The sequence below is a fragment of the Balaenoptera physalus genome, assembly GCF_965194825.1.
Source record: "Balaenoptera physalus genome assembly, chromosome: 17".
Lineage (NCBI taxonomy): Eukaryota > Metazoa > Chordata > Mammalia > Artiodactyla > Balaenopteridae > Balaenoptera > Balaenoptera physalus.
Window position 1 is genome coordinate 28,519,680 of NC_138895.1, and position 21,863 is coordinate 28,541,542.

Genomic DNA, 21,863 nt, shown 5'->3' on the forward strand with positions numbered 1-21,863 from the left:
ATATAAACAGACCAGTCACAAGCACTGAAATGGAAACTGTGATTAAAAAGCTTCCAGAACTCAAAGCCCAGGAGCAGATGGATTCACAGGTGTATTCCATCAAACTTTTAGAAAAAAGGTAACACCTATCCTTCTCAAACTCTTCCAAAATATAGCACCCCCGTATTTTGGAACACTCCCAAACTCATACTATGAGGCCATCATCACCCTGATACCAAAACCAGACAAAGATGTCACACAAAAAAGAAAACTACAGGCCAATATCACTGATGAACATAGATGCAAAAATCCTCAACAAAATGCTAGCAAACAGAATCCAACAGCACATTAAAAGGATCATACAACATGATCAAGTGGGGTTTATCCCAGGAATGCAAGGCTTCTTCAATATATGCAAATCATTCAATGTGATACACCATATTAACAAATTGAAGGAGAAAAATCATATGATCATCTCAATAGATGCAGAGAAAGCTTTCAACAAAATTCAACACCCATTTATGATAAAACCCATCCAGAAAGAAGGCAGAGAAGGAACTTACCTCAACATAACAAAGGCCATATATGACAAACCACAGCCAACATCGTTCTCAATGTTGAAAAACTGAAACCATTTCCACTAAGGTCAGGAACAAGACAAGGTTGCCCACTCTCACCACTATTATTCAACATAGTTTTCAAAGTTTTAGCCACAGCAATCAGAAAAGAAAAAGAAATAAAAGGAATCCAAACTGGAAAAGAAGAAGTAAAACTGTCACTGTTCGCAGATGACAAGATACTATACATAGAGAATCCTAAAGTGCTACCAGAAAACTACTAGAGCTAATCAATGAATTTGTTAAAGTAGCAGGATACAAAATTAATGCACAGAAATCTCTTGCATTCCTATACACTAATGATTAAAAATCTGAAAAAGAAATTAAGGAAACACTCCCATTTACCATTGCAACAAAAAGAATAAAATACCTAGGAATAAACCTACCTAGGGAGATAAAAGACCTGTATGCAGAAAACTCTAAGACACTCATGAAGGAAATTAAAGATGATACCAACAGATGGAGAGATATACCATGTCCTTGGATTGGAAGAATCAACATTGTGAAAATGAGTAAACTACCCAAAGCAATCAACAGATTCAATGCAATCCTTATCAAACTACCAATGGCATTTTTCAAAGAACTAGAACAAAAAATTTCACAATTTGTGGAAACACAAAAGACCCTGAATAGCCAAAGCAATCTTGAGAAAGAAAAATGGAGTTGGAGGAATCAGACTCCCTGACTTCAGTCTACACTACAAAGCTACAGTAATCAAGACAGTATGGGACTGGCACAAAAACAGAAATATATATCAATTGACCCAGATAGAAAACCCAGAGATAAACCCATGCACATATGGCCACCTTATTTTTGTCAAAGGAGGCAAGAGTATACAATGGAGAAAAGACAGCCTCTTCAATAAGTGGTTCTGGGAAAACTGGACAGCTACAAGGAAAAGAATGAAATTAGAACACTGCCTAACACCATACACAAAAATAAGCTAAAAATGGATTAAAGACCTAAATGTAAGGCCAGACACTATAAAACTCTTAGAGGAAAACATAGGCAGAACACTCTATGACATAAATCAAAGCAAGAGCCTTTTTGACCCACCTCCTAGAGAAATGGAAATAAAAACAAAAATTAACAAATGTAACCTAATGAAACTTAAAAGCTTTTGCACAGCAAAGGAAACCATAAACAAGATGAAAAGACAACTCTCAGACTGGGAGAATATATTTGCCGACGAAGCAACTGACAAAGGATTAGACTCCAAAATATACAAGCAGCTTATGCAGCTCAATATCAAAAGAACAAAAAACCCAATCCAAAAATGGGCAGAAGACCTAAAGAGACATTTCTCCAAAGAAGATATACATATTGCCTACAAACACATGAAAGGATGTTTAGCATCACTAATCGTTAGAGAAATGCAAATGAAAACTAAAATGAGGTATCACCTCACAACAGTAAGAATGGCCATCATCGAAAAATCTACAAGCAATAAATGCTGGGGAAGGTGTGGAGAAAAGGGAACCCTCTTGCACTGTTAGTGGGAATGTAAATTGATAAAGCCACTGTGGACAACAGTATGGATGTTCCTTAAAAACTAAAAATAGAACTACCATGTGACCCAGCAATCCCACTACTGGGCATATACCCTGAGAAAACCATAATTCAAAAAGAGTCATGTAACACAATGTTCTTTGCAGCACTATTCACAATAGCCAGGACATAGAAGCAACTTATGTGTCCATCAACAGATGAATGGATAAGTAAGATGTGGCACATATATACAATGAAATATTACTCACCCATAAAAAGAAATGAAATTGAGTTATTTATAGTGAGGTGGATGGACCTAGAGTCTGTCCTACAAAGTAAAGTAAGTCAGAAAGATAAAAACAAATACCGTATGCTAACACATATATATGGAATCTACAAAAAAAAAAAAAAATGGTTCTGAAGAACCTAGGGGCAGGACAGGAGTAAAGACACAGATGTAGAGAATGGACTTGAGGACAGAGAGAGGGGGAAGGGTAAGCTGGGACGAAGTGAGAGGGTGGCATGGACACATATACACTACCAAATGTAAAATAGATAGCTAGTGGGAAGCAGCTGCATAGCACAGGGAGACCAGCTCGGTGGGATGGGGGGAGGGGTGGAGGGAGACACAAGAGGGAGGGGATATGGGGATATATGGATATGTATAGCTGATTCACTTTGTTATACAGCAGAAACTAACACAACAATGTAAAGCAATTATACTCCAATAAAGATGTTAAAAAAAAAAAAAAAAAGAGTGTGAGTGTGCAGCTCTAAACAATCACTTTACCACTTCCTATTTCCCATTAACGTTTGAGGGAATCTGAGGAAATAGAATATAGATACATTGTAAAGTAGAATAAAAGTTGTAAATGTGTTCAAGATTTAAAATTTCAACTATAAACTCTTTGTGTTAAATATTCAAAACTGCTGATTCAGTTTTCTAAAAAGTCAATTACTGGGCTTCCCTGGTGACGCAGTGGTTGAGAATCTGCCTGCCAATGCAGGGGACACGGGTTCGAGCCCTGGTCTGGGAAGATCCCACATGCCGCGGAGCAATTAGGCCCATGAGCCACAACTACTGAGCCTGCGCGTCTGGAGCCTGTGCTCCGCAACAAGAGAGGCCGCGATAGTGAGAGGCCCGCGCACCGCGATGAAGAGTGGCCCCCACTTGCCGCAATTAGAGAAAGCCCTCGCACAGAAACGAAGACCCAACACAGCCATAAAATAATAAATAAATAAATTGTGAAAAAAATAAGAACTTTAAAAAAAAAAAAAGTCCATTACTTGCCCTTTGCCACTGACCATGCCCCCAAATGACAAAAACGACATTTACAGGAATTAGCTTCCTCCTGGACATTGCCTTAAACATCTAATTTATTATCATTTTTATTTCAATGGCCTAAGAACCAGATTGTCACAGAAAACTACCAGAGTGAAAGTTGCAAAGGTTCCTCCTTTAAAAGCGAAAATATATTAACTCATGAGTATAACAGCACCACTCTTGGCTTATAGCGGGGAATGGGGATCTTTTTTAACGTGAAAGACAAGTTTTTCCTATGAATACAATTCTAGGATACATAAAATACCTTGTAATGCTGAATATGACTCCTGGAAATGCCATTTTTGACATCTAATTTCAAATAGAGATTGACACAGAAAGAAAAAAGAAGGGATTTTTATGAGAGAGAGAGAATCTGCAGAAAGAAAAAAAAAAAGAATTGAGGGCGGGAGGGATACTGAGGAAAGCACAGAAGGCATGAATCAGACTTGCCCCGTGGTGATTCATCTCCTTGAATCTCTTCCTCTTCCTTGGAAATCCAGCTTGATTTTACAGCTTATGACTTGAGCCAACTACAGCCATGGCATTTCTGCTAAAATCCAAACCATTAAGACAAAAGCAGCCTTGCCAAGATTATACAGATTTTGTTTGTGCATTTTATTTCATTTTTAACTTGACAAGTAAAATTGAGTTTATGAGGGCAGAAAGTGAGACTTGGAGATCAAACAATTTAGGATGCTTAGCTATAACTTGTTCTTGTAAATATGCCTTAGCAGTCAGGATTGAACAAAAAATAAGCAGATTGGACAAGATAAGTTAAGCATAGACTGAGAAAAATAAAAATACAATTTTTTTCTCATGCACTTTTCAATTTCCAGAAGGCTGGTAAATTATTGAAGTATTTCTTAAAGGTATAAGACATGAATAGAATCATCACTGTCATCCACATTAATAATAGTTCATATTTTCTTCTTGCTATTAAACTCCACTGTCTGAAGTTATAATGTATTTTAAAAGAGTTTCAGAAAAAAAGGTAAAACACTTTAGCCACTATTCTCTCTCTATTTGGTCACATCTGAAAATACTGAGAATTAGCACTGTGTGGAAATTACTGTCCTATCAAGCAATAGTTATTTAACGCATCTAAAATGTCTATCACCATGTCTGATGCTTAGGTTAATATCAAATTAATGTATTAGAATCAGTAACTTCTCAACATTATTTAATTATTGTCATTATTTTGACTGTTATTATTTAATTTCAAAGATAGTTCCCAGGTCCTTAAGAAAGACAAGGCAAGAGGCTGGGAGAATATTTACATGTCAAAGTGACAGAGAATTTATCAATACAATTACAAGTTTTCTGAATAAATGCTCTAAGAAAAGAGAGGTCAGAGGACTATATTCAGGAAGAAATCTATCTATAGTTTAAGCAAGCTGGGCAGGATATTAAGGCCATCTTGATCACCACTAGACTGTGAGATTCCTGAGCAAAACCAAAACTATTTCGCTTCTAAATGCAAGTGCCTCTTACAGTTCCTGACACATAGGTCCTAACTCAAGTTTTGGCAAATGAGCATATGAATGACTATGCTGTACTAGAATACTTATCTGTGTTATTTAGGATATTTAATATATCTAGACCTCAGTGTCCTGTAAAATTGGGATAACACTCTACATCTTATAGACTATTGTTAAGGTTAAATCAGATTATACATGGAAAAGCACCAAGAATAGTGATTCAATAACTAGACTGTTTCCTTCCCCAGGCATCATGTTTCATAAACAAAGTCTCAACAAAATTCTTAAAATGATATATTGTTTTGATTATCTTTTTTTTCTTTGCTTTGGCTGTTGGGAACTTCATTTGTGTTATCCAAACATGAATATTATTATACATACATTTGTATTCAACAAACATATTCTTTTCCCCCCCCAGCTTTATTGAGGTATAATTGACATATTGTGCAAGCTTAAGGTATACAAGATGTTAATTTGACACACTTATATGTTGCAAAATGATTACCACCATAGAGTTAGTTAACATGTCCATCATCAAATGAATGGATAAAGAAGATGTGGTATGTATATTCAATGAAATATTTTTCAGCCATGAGAAAGAAGGAAATCTTGCCATTTGTGAAAACATGATAGACCTTGAGGGCATTATGCTAAGTGAAGTAAGTCAGAGAAAGACAAATCCTGCATGGTATCACTTATATGTGGAATCTGAAAAAGCCAAACCCATAGAAACAGTAAAATGGTAGTTGGCTGGGGCTGGAGTTGAAAGAAATGGGGCTGGTCAAAGCGTATGAACTTTCAGTTGTAAGATAAATAAGCTGTGGAGATCTACCAACATGTTCTTAAAAATAATCAGCCATAAGGTACAACAATGATGAGTCATGACAAATGTGTATGAAAGTAGCATAACCTTTAACTTGAGACTTCCAAACAAAAGTTTGAATAAGGTGTCATCATATCCCTTATCTGCAGAAGAAACCAAATCACAATGGAAATTATACATACTGCTATTTCAGGAAAGTTTTGAGGTGAAATTTATAACTTGGATGTGGTGCTAGCCAGTAGGTTTTCTTTAAAATCCCTCAACTTAACATCATAGTTGAGTCTAACACCAGCAATATCAACTAAAGCATTAAACATTATGACTTAGACAATCTGTGACTGTGGGACAAAAATGGTTACTTTTGCTCTTATTGTTTCAGCAGTGGTCTCATTGTCTTCCTTTGTTTGCAGGGGTAGATATACAGCAGCACTGCTCTGGCTAGACAGTGCTCGGTCTTCCATTAGACACTCACATGGAATAGGTCTCCACTTTGCATTTCAGAACTTGAGTTCAAACTCATTGTGTTCCATTAGACTGGTTGGAGGCGAAACAAACCCCCTCTGATGGGCTATGTATGCTATAGCAGGTTTTCTCCACCCTGCCATATGTAACGAGTGTCAGGGCAAATACATACATTTATCCGGAAAACCAAGAATAACAAGCCCTCCTCAATATGTTCTTTCAATTTTCCTAACATATGAATAGTTATAAAGTAAAGGACCATTAAGTTGACCATCTGGGGAATATAAAACGACTTGCCTGTTGTACAGTGGTTAAATATAGAATTACCATATGACCCAGCAATACTCCTTTTAGGCATATACCCAAAGGGGATCAAAGCAGGAACTCTAACAAATGCTTGTGCACCAATGTTCATAGTAGCACTATTCACAACAGCCAAGAGGTGGAAACAACCCAGATGTCTATCAGTAGATGAATAGGTAAACAAAAAGTAGTATATATATACAATAAAGTATTACTTAGTCATAAAAAAATGGAGTTCTGATATGTTACAACATAGATAAACCTTGAAAAAATTATGCTAAGTAAGGTAAGCCAAACAAAAAAGGACAAATATTGTATGATTCCACGTATATGAGGTACTTAGAATAGGGAAATTCATAGCAACAGGAAGTAGAATAGCAGTCAATGGGGCTTGGTGGGTGGGGGCAGGGGAAGGAGGGAATGGACAAGTATTGTTTAATGGGTACAGAGTTTCAGTTTGGTATGATAAAAAATTTTGGAAATGGTTAATGGTGATGTTTGCACAACATTGTGAATATACTTAATGCCACTGAATTTTGGCATTAAAAATTGACTACAGAAAGCTTAGAAAGGTAAATTTTATGTTATATATATATATATATATATATATATTACAACAATTAAATAAATGAATAAACATTTAAAATGATTACTCCCCTGCAGTAGAGATACTCCATTCATCACGAGATTAAATTTCTTCCAAGCTGGGGAGGGTTGCATGGTGTCATAAAAAATAGCTCCAGACGTGGATTCAGAAGTCTTTTTCTGAAGCTTCAGCTCTGTCTCTTACTAGTGATAAAAATTTGAGCTAGCCCCTTATGTCCCTTGCACATTATTTTTTTCCAGTTACAGTATCCAACAGAGTTGTTGTGAGGACTTAAAATTAAAAGGAAAAAATTCATATAAAGGGCTTTGTAAACAACAATTGTACAAGTGGATGGGGGAAATTTTTATTACACATTCCTTTAAGGAGCTTGGTAATAATCTTATCACTAAAATGTACTTATTAATTCCTATTTAAATGCCCTAAATTATTGTTATTGTTGGTAAGACTCAAAGTGTTTTTTTTTATTTTTCTCTATATAAATTATTGAATCATAAGTTTTTAGAATAAAAAGGAAATGCTAGATTTCTGAGGAAACTACATTTCTATTTACTTTTCTAACAATGAATGGGTCATAAACATTTTCATTTATATTATTTCTATACCATTTGTTTATTGTTCATTTAGCCTCAGTAAACATACCTTAGGAAAAAAGGATAGCTATATTATATCTTGTCTGGGGAAAAAAAAATGGTCCTACAAGTAGTACAAGTATTAAAAAACTAATTTGCTTTCTGCTCTCATCTTCCATTCAAAACCACTCAATCCATTATCAGTCTTTACATTGTCAAACATATAATGAGTTTGATACAGCATTATATCCAATTAGACATTATCTTGTAAAGCCCTTTGGATATATAATTACATTGAAAAATAAATATTTAAAAGTAACAAATGTATTGCTATTACATTATAAATTAATATCAAAATTGCTGTTGTCAACAACTAATTTTTTGTTTCCCTCCTTAGTGGTTATGTCTTTGACTATGATTACTACAGAGATGATTTCTACAATAGGTATGTAAATTTCTCATCCTTCTTTCCCTTTGATTTAAATTATATTTTAAGTGTTCTGTACATTTCATTCACAGGCATTATTGATTAATACATTTAAATAATATTTTATAGTAAAAAAAAGTCCCAATAAAATATAAGATAGCCAGATTTTTCTATTTTGATTGTACTTACTGAAATATAGTAGATCTCAGACTTTCAGAATTCAGAGGTGCTTAAGCCTAATATTTGGTTTCTAATGTTTGGATGATATTCTAAAGATTTAATTAACCCATATTATTTTCCAGATCTGTAGTTGACTTGGAATTCTTCAAGACTGAGAGATTTATAAATTCAGAAAATGAGTACAACCTTCTAAAATACATCTGTTTTCATACAACACATAGATTCAGTAAAAATTAAGGACAATTCTTGCTTTGCGTAACAGTGTGTGACCATAAAAGAAAACCATGCAGAGTGATGTTAATAATCAATGGGGGGAAATAGGATTTTTCCATGACATTTAACAATTTTTTGTCAGAACATTAAAAACTCTCTTATGTTATAAATATACATATTTACACATGTATACATATATGTAAATTCCCTATTCATACGTATAGGAAAATACAGTGAAACTAATAGCTATTTAGTACACTAATTTAAAATTTTAACACTGTAATGTAAAAATACTGAGAATTAGTGTGCTTCATTTCTTTGTAAAAAAAGACTTATCGAAAGTAATTTGAACAGCACTTGCCTTCTTCTTTTATTATGATATGGAGAAAGCACCTCTTTTATCCCTTGGTGAATTGTCATACTCCTAAGACTGGATCAGCTTTGACATTTTATTAAAGTTGTGAACTACCTCTGAGACTTCCCTCAGTGTGTGGTTCTTTTGCCAAGTGTCACTTCCTCTGGGACCTCTTCGTCCCTTTCCAGCACATCACCACCACTTTCCTCATTTATGTCAATATGTTTTAATTTCAACTTACAATTGCATATTTTAATATAACATCTTTAATTTCCGATATTTTCCTTTTAGATGTAATTTTATGTAAAGGAATGCATTTATCTCTGGTTTAAACCACTATTTTGCTTCATCTGTGGGCATTGTGCTTAAGGAAGTCAATTTATGATACCTTGTGGGAATTTTTTTTTTCAGGTGAACTGTATATCAAATAGCTTTGTGGATTTTGAAGGAACTTTTTTGGCATTCAGGGCCATTTTTAGGCTATGCAAAGCAATCCTTAGTGTTTTCTGGGGAGCATACTACTTAAAATTCATATAAACATATGGGATGTAATATATATATTTGGGATAAAAAAATATGTTTTATTTTACTAAATTCCTCTGCCTCTATCTCTAGAGTATCTTGAATAGAAGTGTCCACATCCCTATAGTCAGCTATTTCTCCTCTAATTCCATTTACATTTAATTTTAATTTTATTTCCAGTGTTACTTTTCAGTTCTTTGTTGCACCAATCCCTTCTTTTGATTATCCACTTTTATAAAATGCCACATGGATTTATCACCAGCAGACAAGGAAACAATACAACTACACATTTGCTATCCATGTGTGAACTAACAGATGCACATGGACAAATCACTGACAGACTTTGAAAGAGGTGATGTGATTGGCCACTGATCATCATGCACATCTATCATTTACTTAGTGATTTGTGGACTGAAAAACTAGCAGCAAAGCTTGGATTTTATGAAATTACTCACAGTTAATATATGTGGTAACTGAAATTTGTTTTGTGCTGTTGGGGGACTGGTGTTATTTAACTAAGCATTGGTAATTGAGATATTAGAGATATGCAAAACAAGAACTGACTGTGTGTAGATAAATCATTGGACCACACACACACACACACACACACAAAATGAGGTAAATATTATTTAAGCCTTCAATTGTAAATAAATTCATTCAAACAAACAAACAAAAATCCCAAGGCATAAAAATGCAAACTTAGAAAAACAGAATAGACATTTTAAATAGGGAAGAAACTTCATAATCCCTTGTAAGGGTCTTGTTCTCTCTGCTCCAGCCACGAGGGTCATTTTTCAGTTCCACAAGAACACGGTGTTCCTTCCTGCCTGGGGACCTTCTTCTGATTGCTCCTTCTCCTCATACCTCACTCCACCATCTAGTTAACTTGACTTCATCCTTCAGATCTCAGCATGAACACCTCTCTCAGACTAAATGAGGTTCCTCTGTTCCCCTCTCAGCACCCGTTACTATTCCTTCACAGCTCTGTTCCTGGTTTTTATTGCTATATTTCTCTCTGCAACAACAGTATTTCGTTTATGTCCTTCCTTCCTCCAAAAGGGCAGGGAAGATGCTCAGTTTTGCTTATTGTATCCTCAGGCGCTATCATCAAGTCTCACACATAGTGGATACTCAATTTTTGTGATTAATTCATCTCCTTAGGTTTAGAGACATTTTGTTTTCTCCAAGGTCACATAGTTAATTAGTGGCAGAACTACAATCATAAACTAGGTCTCCATTTATACTCAACAACCAACTGTGTGGATATGCAAAACAGAAGAGGAGCAATATCAGTCTATGGTTTTACATAACAGGAAATAGCCTTATCTGCACGGAAGTTTAGATCCACAACCATACCTTTATCACCACTATGTTCAAACTACTGAGTTAAGCAAATGATTTCTCTAGTCAACCCTTTATGACCAAACATGACTCTTTAAGGATGGTTTTCTCAAATAATTTTTATAATTTCTATCAAATATAATATTTTATTTTAAATATTAAATAGCTCATAATAACTTGTCCTAACGATGTGAAGATCTGGCAGCATTAAAATAATCCCAGTTACTATGAAAGAAAGATAACATTTAGATATTCTTTATTTAAAAATTTTAGTTTTTGACAATTGTAAAAACATTTTCTGATATGCTTTTATGTTTCAGGATGCAGAATACTGTCTTCATTGCTATGAATAAAGTTTTCAATTAATATACATTGTCTTTTCGTCTGTTAATATGAAAATGTTTTTGCATTGTAGTCTCTAAAGTATTTTCTATCATGTGATTTCCTTCCACATTGAAAGAATTTCTACCTAAAATGGAGTAGATGGTAGGAGACCCAAGTTCTGGTAATTAACCTGTAACTTTGGGCAACTAGGCAGGTTTTCAGTTTTCTCATTTTTAAAATGAAGCCAAAATTTGCATTTGCATTTTATCAATAAAAAGCATTAGATAGATATAGATAGATGATAGATAGATAAATAGATAGATAGATAGATAGATAGATAGATAGATAGATAGGCAGATACATACATAGGCAGATTTTACATGCAAAAGAGCAAGAGCCTTAATCAGCAAATAATTACAGAGCCTGAAGCTTTCAGATGACACTCCACTACACAAAAAAGCTAACTCTGAACAATTTCCAAAATCATTTATTTGTCTTATATAAAATCTGTTTGGTTTATAATTGTGCAAAGATCAGTAGGGGTGTATTGCTAACAGACTCTCTTAGCAGTCTGTGCCCTCATTAGTTTATTTTTCATTTTTTCACTTGGCTAAGAAAGACAGAAGCATCTGTCACTAGTAGCGGTAGTCAGGAGTTCCCTGTGAACATAGATCCCCAGGAAAGGAAAACAGAGTGGAGAGGCTGGAGAAGAGAAATAACTTACCAAGTCAGTGCTAACAGTTTTATCCACACTAATTCCGCCTTAGTTACTCTCTGCTTGTAGTTATGGTTAATTTTTTTTTCTCTTTTTACTAGTGGTGCAAACTTGGGCAACTTATTTAATACCACAAAAACTATTGTCTCATCTATGAAGTGAGCATGAAATTAATGCCTACCCCATAAGATTGTTCTGAGGATTAAATGAAGTAGCATATTTTTATGACCTGCATTATGCCTGGTATGTTTTTTGTGCTTAATCCATGTTAGCTACTAGTAACTGTTAACAGTAACCATTAACAGTGATGGAGAATATGTTTCTTATACTGTTATTCATGTAGCAGTGTCCCTATAACTGAGCAATACACTGGTTGCTCAGTTGTCCTTCCATAATAGTCCATTGTGACACCTCTGGATCATTCTGTTTGCATTGTTTTCCCTCCTCTTACCCCCCAGAACATTCTAGTTGGAGCTGACACTCTTATCTGCAGAGGGAGACCATTCAGTTATTTCCATTAACTCCATGCTGCTTGGTTTTCTGTCAGGAAAACGGAAATCATATAGTTATGTTGAACAAGGAGAATTGTTTGTAAAAACTTTCTAACTATGTATTAAGGAACTGAAAAGGCAAAAACAAATAAACAACAACAATAAAACCCACAAAGGTATGATGGAGTTAGCAAACTACAGGAAGCAGCTACCACCTCTAGGGTTGGGGAAACAGAGGAAAAGATGGGATTATCAAATATCAAATATCAAATATCACTGTAGAAAAGGGGATTTGCACAACTCACAATGTGAGTAGGAGGTTCTGCTTAGCTGCTTCTGCTGTATCTGAGCGCAGAGGGGGAACCCGTGGGGCTGGAACCCAGACCTCTAAGGAGGCAGTACCAACTGGTGCCAGGGTCTCTGAGGAAGTGTGAAGACTGTTCTGCAAATGTTGCAAAATTACTCAAACTGGATTCAGTTGCTACTACTGGAATGAATTTTTGCTGCCAGGGTAAAGAAACAAGTCTAGAGTAACGCTGACAAGAACAGGGACCCAAAACAAAAACAGGAAGCTAAACAGGAAGGGTCGAGTCCTCTCTTCCTCTTCCAGTCTCCTTCTCAGGTCCTTAATTGGCTGAGCCTAGCAAGGAGCCAGCTGGCTCCCACAGAAATGTGGGTTGCAGACTCCCAACCCCAGATGTGACTAAATGTCTCACATAAGCTGAGAGACAATATCTTAATAACTGACATTGATTTACATCCTATTGTTAGACTACTTCTGCCAGGTTTGGGAATTCTAATGTAATTGGGGATTTTCAACCCTTAAACTCTTTCAGCTTAGAAAACTTCTCTACACAAAGTTCCATCTTAATTTGATTGTTTTGGTACATTTATCCAGCAGTAACTTTTCCAAAAACTAATTTAGTGTCTATCCATGGTTTCAGGGATCATGAAGAGTATCACTAAATAATAGAATTGAGTGGTTATTCTAAACTTTCATTTTTTATATTACACAAAGAATTGCCCAATAATTTACAGTATTCAGTGGCATTGTCTTTTAAAAGGTCAAGTGTGACTCTACATGAAGAACATCACATGTTATTAAAATGAAACATAAATATATATACTCTTCCAAGTAAAGTTTAAGGAGAAGTATACCTAAAATTATATTGAACACCCCCAAGGAATGTTTTCAATTTCTGAGATATTAGCAGTTTTAATCCAACCTTTTTTCAATAGTATCAGGAAAAGCACTGAGCCATTTATAACCTCCAGTAATGAGTAAACATGTATTGACAGAGAAAAAGAAATGCCAGAGCTGCTTTACCATATAAAAAACATATATATATATATATATATATATATCAGTGATTCAAAATCTGTATTGTTCAGATCTGGATCCATTTTGACCTTGTGTAAATTAACATAAGAGAAGCTACCAGAGTTGAAGTTAATGAAAAAAACTCTGTCAAGTTGCACTTGTCTCAGATCATTGATTATAGAGCACAGTATATATTCATGAATACTGGAAAAACATATTAGCAAGAAGCAACGTCTGTTTCATTGTGTAAATTTAAATTACCATCTGGTAGAATGGGATTCCACTTAAAACATTTGGAAACCATAGCATGGCCCAGTTGACAAAGGGTGCGATTTGGAGTTAGAAGCAAGTTTCAGGCCTCAGTGTGCGTGTGTTGACTGGTTAAACTTAGGGGGAGTCATCTCATCCCTTTTTCAAAGGTTTCCTTCATGGGCAAAATGACTTAGCAATACACACATTACAGAATTGTAAGAATTAAATAGGAGAATAATTTTATTGATTTATAACCTCACCATTGCTATTTAATTGCATACATTTTTTAACTACCCAAAGCTGTATACAAGATATAGAAGACAGCAAAATTGTACAAAATATAAAGATTAAGTTAAGATCAAAATATTGCCAAAAAAAGATCATTGACAATTTCAGTAAGCCCGTTAAAAGCATGTTCAAGAAGCATTTGGACAAGATTGGGGATGGAGCCCGATGTGGGGTGGGTTGTTGGCAGGGGTGGCTTCACTGAAAATCTTGGAAAAGTTTAGTGAGAAAAAAAAGAAATGAGAATTACTCATTGACTGGTCTCAAGTGAAGTGTGCCTTTAAAAAGTATTTTTGGATTCAGTTGTAACCAAAAGCTTATTTGAAGTCAAGGTAGAAATTATAAACAGAATTCTGAGTAGTTCAAACAGTGTAGAAAACAGATATACTAATCGGCTAGAATCATTCATGTGGATTTCAAATATATCCTTTCTTAAAAATGAATAAGCACCTTAATTTGGTTTTATAGACTATGTTTATCAGAATTTAAGCATGCTGAAGACAGAAGGGTGCAAGGTTGAATCCAGACAGAGGTGGAAATCTTCTCTGGTTCTAGAGTTAATGATCTTCATTTATCTGCTAAAAGACCCCAGTGAGAACACGGCCCTGAATTTGTTGTCAGATTTTGGCTCTGGGCAGGCCTGTTATTTAACCCTAAGTCCAGACTACATTGTTTGGTTAGCATTTAACCACATAGGGACTGTAAGTTTGGGTTCATAAATAAGGAAAATGAAAAACTCTTTTTTATGAGGGACATTTAGAAGAAAACAGGTAATTATTGCTTCTTAAATTACTATTTATCTAAATGAAATTTTAGTGTTCAGTGTAATATGCAAATATTACATTTTCAAATTTTTTTCACGAATTTTAAAATCACATTGGTTGACAGTGAAAAATAAGCATCAAGTCAAAAGTCCATCAATCAAATAATGATTTATTAGACTGTGGTGTATCTACTGGAGAAAATGCACCACAGCAATTAAAACAAACATTAGGAAGACCATTTAGCAAACTTGAGAAACATTTTTAATATAAACCAAAGAGAATTAGCCAGGATACATGACTGTATATATATTATGTTTTCAATTATGTGAAAAATATGGATGCTTGTGGAAAAAAATATTAGAGAATGACAGTAGTTGTTTTAGGGTGAGAGATTGGAAGTTGTTTTTTTCCCATGTATTTTTTTCTGAAAATACATATAAATGTTGCTTTATTATTGTTGAAGTTTAATAATAAGAAACTTTTAGTAAAAACAAGAATTCAAAATTATATTCATTTTATATGTCAATATGCCATTAAATTGTCTTTGTCCAAAAAGCAACTTATTAAAATAACTAATATCCTTATTCTTTCTAGAGACAAGGTGTGTCTATTTTTATCAAGTAAATCAATATTAAAATTGTTTACCAGTTTTTAGCTTTTGCTTGATAATGAAATTATACATGAAATAATGATAATGGTATTATTAAAGAAAAAAAATTCCAAACAAGAAATGGGGACATGAAAAGTAGAAATGTTTATTCAATAAAACAGACCCTCAAACTTCCTCAATTGGTTGTTTTTATTAAAATCTGACTACATTTATGTTATTTACTGATTGAAAGTAGGTCTTTTAAAGTTTTTATTTTAAAATAGACCTTAGGGAAGGGAGAATTATGTGTTTGACTTCATTATAAATCATTATCTATTTGACCTGTAAACATTATGGGAAAAACAGTATTCTAACAATATGAGGGAAAATGAAGGACCATTACAGAAAAGGAAAGGGAACATAATTCTGGGAGTGGAAGAACAAAAAACCAAGAGGAAGGAAGAAATTTTAAGCTTTTAACTGACCTTGGAGATTTGGATTCCATTTAATTCTATTGTATGGCAATTTTTGTTGGACTATTTTCTTTGATTTGCTATAGACAGGATTCTGATGAGAAAGCCAATGCTTGTGTCTCCTTCACAGGCTGCCTTTCACCTACTTCCTTCTGTATTTAGAAGAGCCCCTATATCTCATCTTGCAATCCCAGAAAACTGACCCCTTCCCATCCTTATCTTGTTATGTTTTTATGCTTTAGGACAATACCCAGTCTTCCTTCTTTTTATTTCTGGTAAACTCAACTTTGCCCAGTGAAAATTAACAGACACCCCAACTCCATTAAAATCTAAAATTATGTTCTCACATGAAATGCCCATTTAGCTTTGTTTGTATATTACAATATCACTTTTTAAAAATTAAGTTCCGATGCCGCATATCTTCCCAACACAGTGACAGAATGAATTGGTAAAACCTGATTCCACGGTGATAAAGGAGTCATGTTTCTTTGAAGCAACACATCAAAATATTCAGAGAACAAGGGCTACTTCCTATAGGAATTTACAACAAAGAACACAACACACACTGAGCATTTTACTAAAATGTACATCCTATACTAAAAGTATGTCACAAGTACAGTGAACAAATGCAGCTCTCTTTTCTCCACAGGAGAGCAGGCCTGGCCAACACTGGAAGCTTTGTAATGCCTGTTTGGGAGGAAGCAATAGAAATATTGATAAACATTGCAGTTAAAATATTATTGAATTTTATTGTAATTGAAGTAGCAGTGAATATGGTGACTTTACTTGGCCTGCATTTCCAGTATAGTATTCTTACATCATTATATATTTTAGTTGTGCTTTAGAAATTTTCTTAACCCAGTGTATAGATTAGTTTATTTAATGAACCTGCTAAATTGCATTTTCAAGTCCTGGGGAAATTGTTCCTCCAAAAGTGCTTGCCGTTCATCTCAAGCAGCAACTTCTACCCTGGGAAAGATCAGTCAATTGTCATATTTCTTTTCGCTCAATAGCTTTGGGTGTTGTAGCTCATGAAAAATGCCTTAGTATCTTGGTTCACTGACTTAACCTGCTCTGTGATTTCAACTTATAAATAAGTAATGTAGACTTTGTTTTGTGATTGAAATGAGGGGCAGGCTTAGTTGACCCTTTTGATTTTCCAGCCCTTAGTGGTATGAATGAGATTTACAACCCTTTTCAGCCTCATCCTGTCTATATCTTTTGAAGTAAACTATAATGTGTTGACATCAATGACCTGCTCTTTGCTGGCAGTTCTTTGGCTCTAATGGACTTTGCTTATGCGCAGAGGATGACACCTCTCTTGAATTCTGTCTCATTTCATTTATTTTCCTTTCCAGACATCTCTTAGTATTTCCCTAGCATGTTTCCAAATCATTTTTGGACAGTTTAGCTCTCTAATGTAGAAGACATTCCTAGTACTAAGTTCTGCTTTAAAGGTGTTTTATATACAACTTTTCTTCTCCATAGTGTCATAGTTTTCAATGTTTATGAATGAATATTTGGAAACCAGCCTATCTTGTTATTATATTTCATATACTATTTTCCAAAAAGAGGTGATCACATTTCCATCTGTATGTGTAAATGAGATGTAATTTTATGAAATAACCTATTATAAAAGGTTTTAGATATTTTAAAATTTAAAACTGTTCTAGTTTTCTCATTTCTGTCTTTCCCATTATTTTTATTGACTGTTTTAAAGCAGTTATGAGAATGTAATCCATATAATGGTGTCACAGTAAACTACATAATAATCATCATTCTAAGTCAATAACACGATTTTCTTTATAGTGGACAAAGTAATAATACCTCTGGTTCACTGGCAAATAGAATATATATATCATATTTTTTTTCTCTGACCCTTTTATTCTACTCAAATGTGCTAAGTCACACAAAAATTTGTTATGTGTATGCAGTATAAATAATATGAAACTTTGAATCTATTAATTATATATTTATATAAATGAGTAAATATTCTTATACTTTTGATTCCTTTCATTGTTTCATGGAAATGCCTTTGTTGTAGTGAATACAATTTCTCACTTTTTAGCAGAAGCTTCAAAGAATTTTACTGGTATTCTTTTTCTTTAGAGAATTTTTTAATAGCTAACTACAAATATCTCTAGTCTCAATTTGCATGTCTATCAAATGGTCAGAATAGTAAAAAGTTATCCTGATAAATATTTCCCACCAGTTCTTTAGTCAACAAAGGTTTGTCCTCATGCTACCGGCATTTCATTCAAACTCAGCCTCCTTTTTTTCTGTAGTCAGCTGAGCCTTTCATTACTTAAGGAAGTCCTTACAGAGAGGTAAGGAACAATATTGATTTGTCTCTTATAGCTGCCCTCTTTAAACTAGATATACTCCTATTTTTTTTTCCTTCTGAGCTGTTTTCTGATCATACAGTAATTTTCTTTTCTTTGTCCCTGATTCTGCATGGTCTATTCCTCCATTCACACTTATGTGCTAATAAGTATCTGATGTGTTAAAGGAAGATTTCTGTTCCTAAAATGGATAAATCTGTTAAATCAAGCAAAGAAATATACTTGGGAATGAAGGTCGACATAATTTCAACATATTGAAAAGCTCCTTGTTCTCTCATACCTTAAAAATGAGTTCATATTAAGGGTCAGATTCTAATGCCCAGAAAGCATAGACTATATTAGCATCCTATTTCTTTAGTGAAAAATGAATCTTCTTGAGGACAACAATGATAACAAAAGCATTTGCTGACATTTTTTACAAGGCCATTCTCTTAATCGTCTCACACATTTGATAGAACACTTAGGCATAAACCAATTCTCAGCCACGTTTGTATTTTGTGAAGGTTATTTGATTACCATGGGCGTGTGCCTCCACCTCCCCGCGCAGTAATTCCACTGAAGCGTCCCAGAGTGGCTGTAACAACAACTCGCAGGGGAAAAGGAGTCTTTTCCATGAAAGGGGGATCAAGATCTACTGTCAGTGGATCTTCTTCATCAGGCTCTAAATGTAAGTATCTTCTTTATTTTATTTCTCTTTATAGAAGGGTGGGGATACTTATCACTGCATGAATGTCTATACTCAATAAATTAATCAATGATTATGGAGCATTTGCTGTGTACAATGTATGAGAGGAATGTAAAATGGATAAGAAATGGTCTCTGCTTTCCACTACACTACACTGCAGTAGAAAACTGTTTTATTAGAGCAAATAACATGCTCTTGGCCCACCTAGCTTGTGACATATTGAAGTCTTGAAATATAACATGTTGCTTTTAATGAAGAAAAAAATTCACTTCAAAATAGAGTGCATATAGTATCTTTTCAGGGAAACAGCATGCAAATTCAATGCATGTTTCGAATATTTGAGCACTGGGATAATTAAGATAGGCATAGTAGATAGGTTAAAAGGGTAACTTTCCATACTATTCTAAATCATGAGAATTATGTGTCTGAAAACATGTAATGTCATAAAAAAAAATTTATATAATTTCACATTAATTAGTAAAAAGTAGAGATACAAACTTCCCAACTAAACACATTGCTAAGTTTTTATAAGGACAGATTCAGAAAACTCTAATTTATTAGTAGAATATTATTCCTAAGGAAAGGATAGCAAAATTTCTTGCATTTCTTGAGATTACATTCTACAGAGAAGAGACAGACAAGAGCAAGCAAAGTAAAATCTGAGGTGTTACACAGTAGATCATCACTATGTCAAAGAATAAAGTACAATAAAGTTGGGAGCACTGTATTTCATGGGATGGTATATGACTGCCTCTCTGATGAGGTGGCATTTCAGCAGAGACCTCATGGAAGTAAGGGAGTGAGAGGGTGGGCTTGAAGCTATCAAGGGTAGAGTGTCTGGGTAGAGTGAATGGTCAGTGCAGAGATCTTACATTGGAACAAGAAACCAGTGCAGCAGAGGGAGAAAGAGGAAATTACGCAGGAAATAAGGTAGAGGGAGGGCGAGTTCCAGGGAAGCTTGTCAGGCCATTGTAGGGATTTTATAGTTACTCTGCATCTCAATCTTTCAAGACAAATAAGGCAAATACCGTTATTCCAATGTCACTGATGAGTAAGCACAGAGAAGTTCACATAGTTAGTAAATGGTAGGGCCAACACTAGAACCCATGTTTTTTCATTTTCATCCCTATATACTATCTACTCTAGAACATTGCCTTTTGTCTTAGTCCCATCAGAAATACTAAGAGAGAACGCTCTTGAAATACTTTGTTTTTACATGAGAATGTGCAAGAAGTAGTTATCGGAAGCACTAATGTTTCCGGTAACTAAGTTTTGTGCACTCAGAATTTGACTTAGCTAATATAACCTAAATAGCAAATTACATAGATTTACAGTTCCCTATGTACTGACTTATCCATTTATCTAATTACTCTATGAATAAAAATGTGAATTCCCTTTTTGAGTCTTAGTAATAAAAGAAAATGAGTTTCTGCAACAATCTCTAAACAATCTTATATGCTCTCTGAGTATTGTCAAAAGCAAAGAAGTTTCTTGAATTTGGTTCTTGCTGCGGAAAATTGAACATTGAATTGCCTGCTAGGTTTATAGAAGACGTTTTTACCCTAGCAGTGTTAACTTAATTTCAAATAGAAATATCTTAAGCATCTGTGGATTCTTTGCCCTGTAGTCACTTTTAAAACAATGTTTACCAATGGGAACATTATTGATATTTTGGCCATGGCAATTCTACATTGTGTAAGAGTATTCCGAGCTTTGCAGAATATTTAGCATCCCTGATCTCCAAACCTGAAAGGCCAACAGCACTCCTCAGTCTTTGTAACAACCATGCGTACCCTTATACATTTCTAAATCTTCCTTAAGGAGATGGTATCACCCTGGTTTAGAATCAATGGATGGTGGCCATTCTTGGGCAAGAGCAATTTCGTATAACTCAGCCCCTTGATTGCCATAAAACACAGTGATGCAGAGAAGAGTGGTATTTTACAATGGTTATTTTGATGTAAATATCTTAATATTCAAATGCTTAAGCTGCATTTGGCCATTTTATTTTTGATTTCTAGTTTTCTTGGGTCATGGAGAGAGAATGGGAATTATAAAATCTTTTTTAAGGATCTTATTAAGAATTTCTCTTGGTTTCATAATAATGAGATTTTGTAAGTGGAAAATAGGATATATTTTCTGCTTTTAGTATAATACTATGGGTTTGTTTTACCATGTTGATTGTATCATCCAATCCTCTGTAGAATTTGTTCTTTTGTGGTAAATTGATATGTCAAATTCTGAAAGTGATTGTTTAAAAATCCTCTACCAGAAAGTGACTTTATAAAGTTCTTCTTTTCTTCAGGTTTTATTTTATATCCCACATTGCTTGGATGGTTTTTATATGATGTTTTATAATAATAAGAGGAGAAAAATAATAGCTAACTTTTGTTGGTGTTTGTTCTATGATAACTATTGTTTTAAACATATATTTTTTATATATTAGTATATATAAATTCATTTAAATATATTAATTTTACATATATTAATTCATTTGTTTCTCATAACTGCCTATATGTGAAGTATTATTATCATTCCCATTTTATAGGTGTAGAAAATGAGGCATAGAAAAGTTAAGGAATATCCCTAAAGTCACAGACCTATTTAATAACAGAGCCAGGAACTACAGCCTGTTTCTAGAGCATCTGTGTCTAGAGTATAGGCTCTTTAGTCTGTGCCATTTTCAATACTGCCTCTCTATAACTTCCTGGAGAATCGTAACTTTTACATTTATATAATATCTCATTTACTATCTTTAGCCTAGAATTTTACTCTGTTCGATACTTTGCTTGATCCTTTACTGATAAGGCTCTGTTTTGGTTTGCGTTTCCCTAATATATCCATTTATTCTCCACTTTTCTTTGTTGTTAGTTTCCTGGGGCAGGTGTAATAAATTATTACCAACTGAATCATTTAACAACAGATATTTGGAGG

General features: G+C 34.3%; 1 protein-coding gene across 13 annotated transcripts in view; it reads left to right on the forward strand.

The window, feature by feature from the left end:
- The window catches only part of RALYL (RALY RNA binding protein like), an 881,748-nt gene that overhangs the window by 722,833 nt on the left and 137,052 nt on the right, over positions 1-21,863 (forward strand). For all 13 annotated transcript variants that reach the window (XM_082434029.1, XM_082434030.1, XM_082434024.1 and 10 more), the window contains 2 exons: positions 8,048-8,095; positions 18,748-18,911. In XM_082434029.1, the coding sequence (XP_082290155.1) occupies positions 8,048-8,095; positions 18,748-18,911 (212 nt within the window). The remainder of the gene's footprint in view (positions 1-8,047; positions 8,096-18,747; positions 18,912-21,863) is intronic.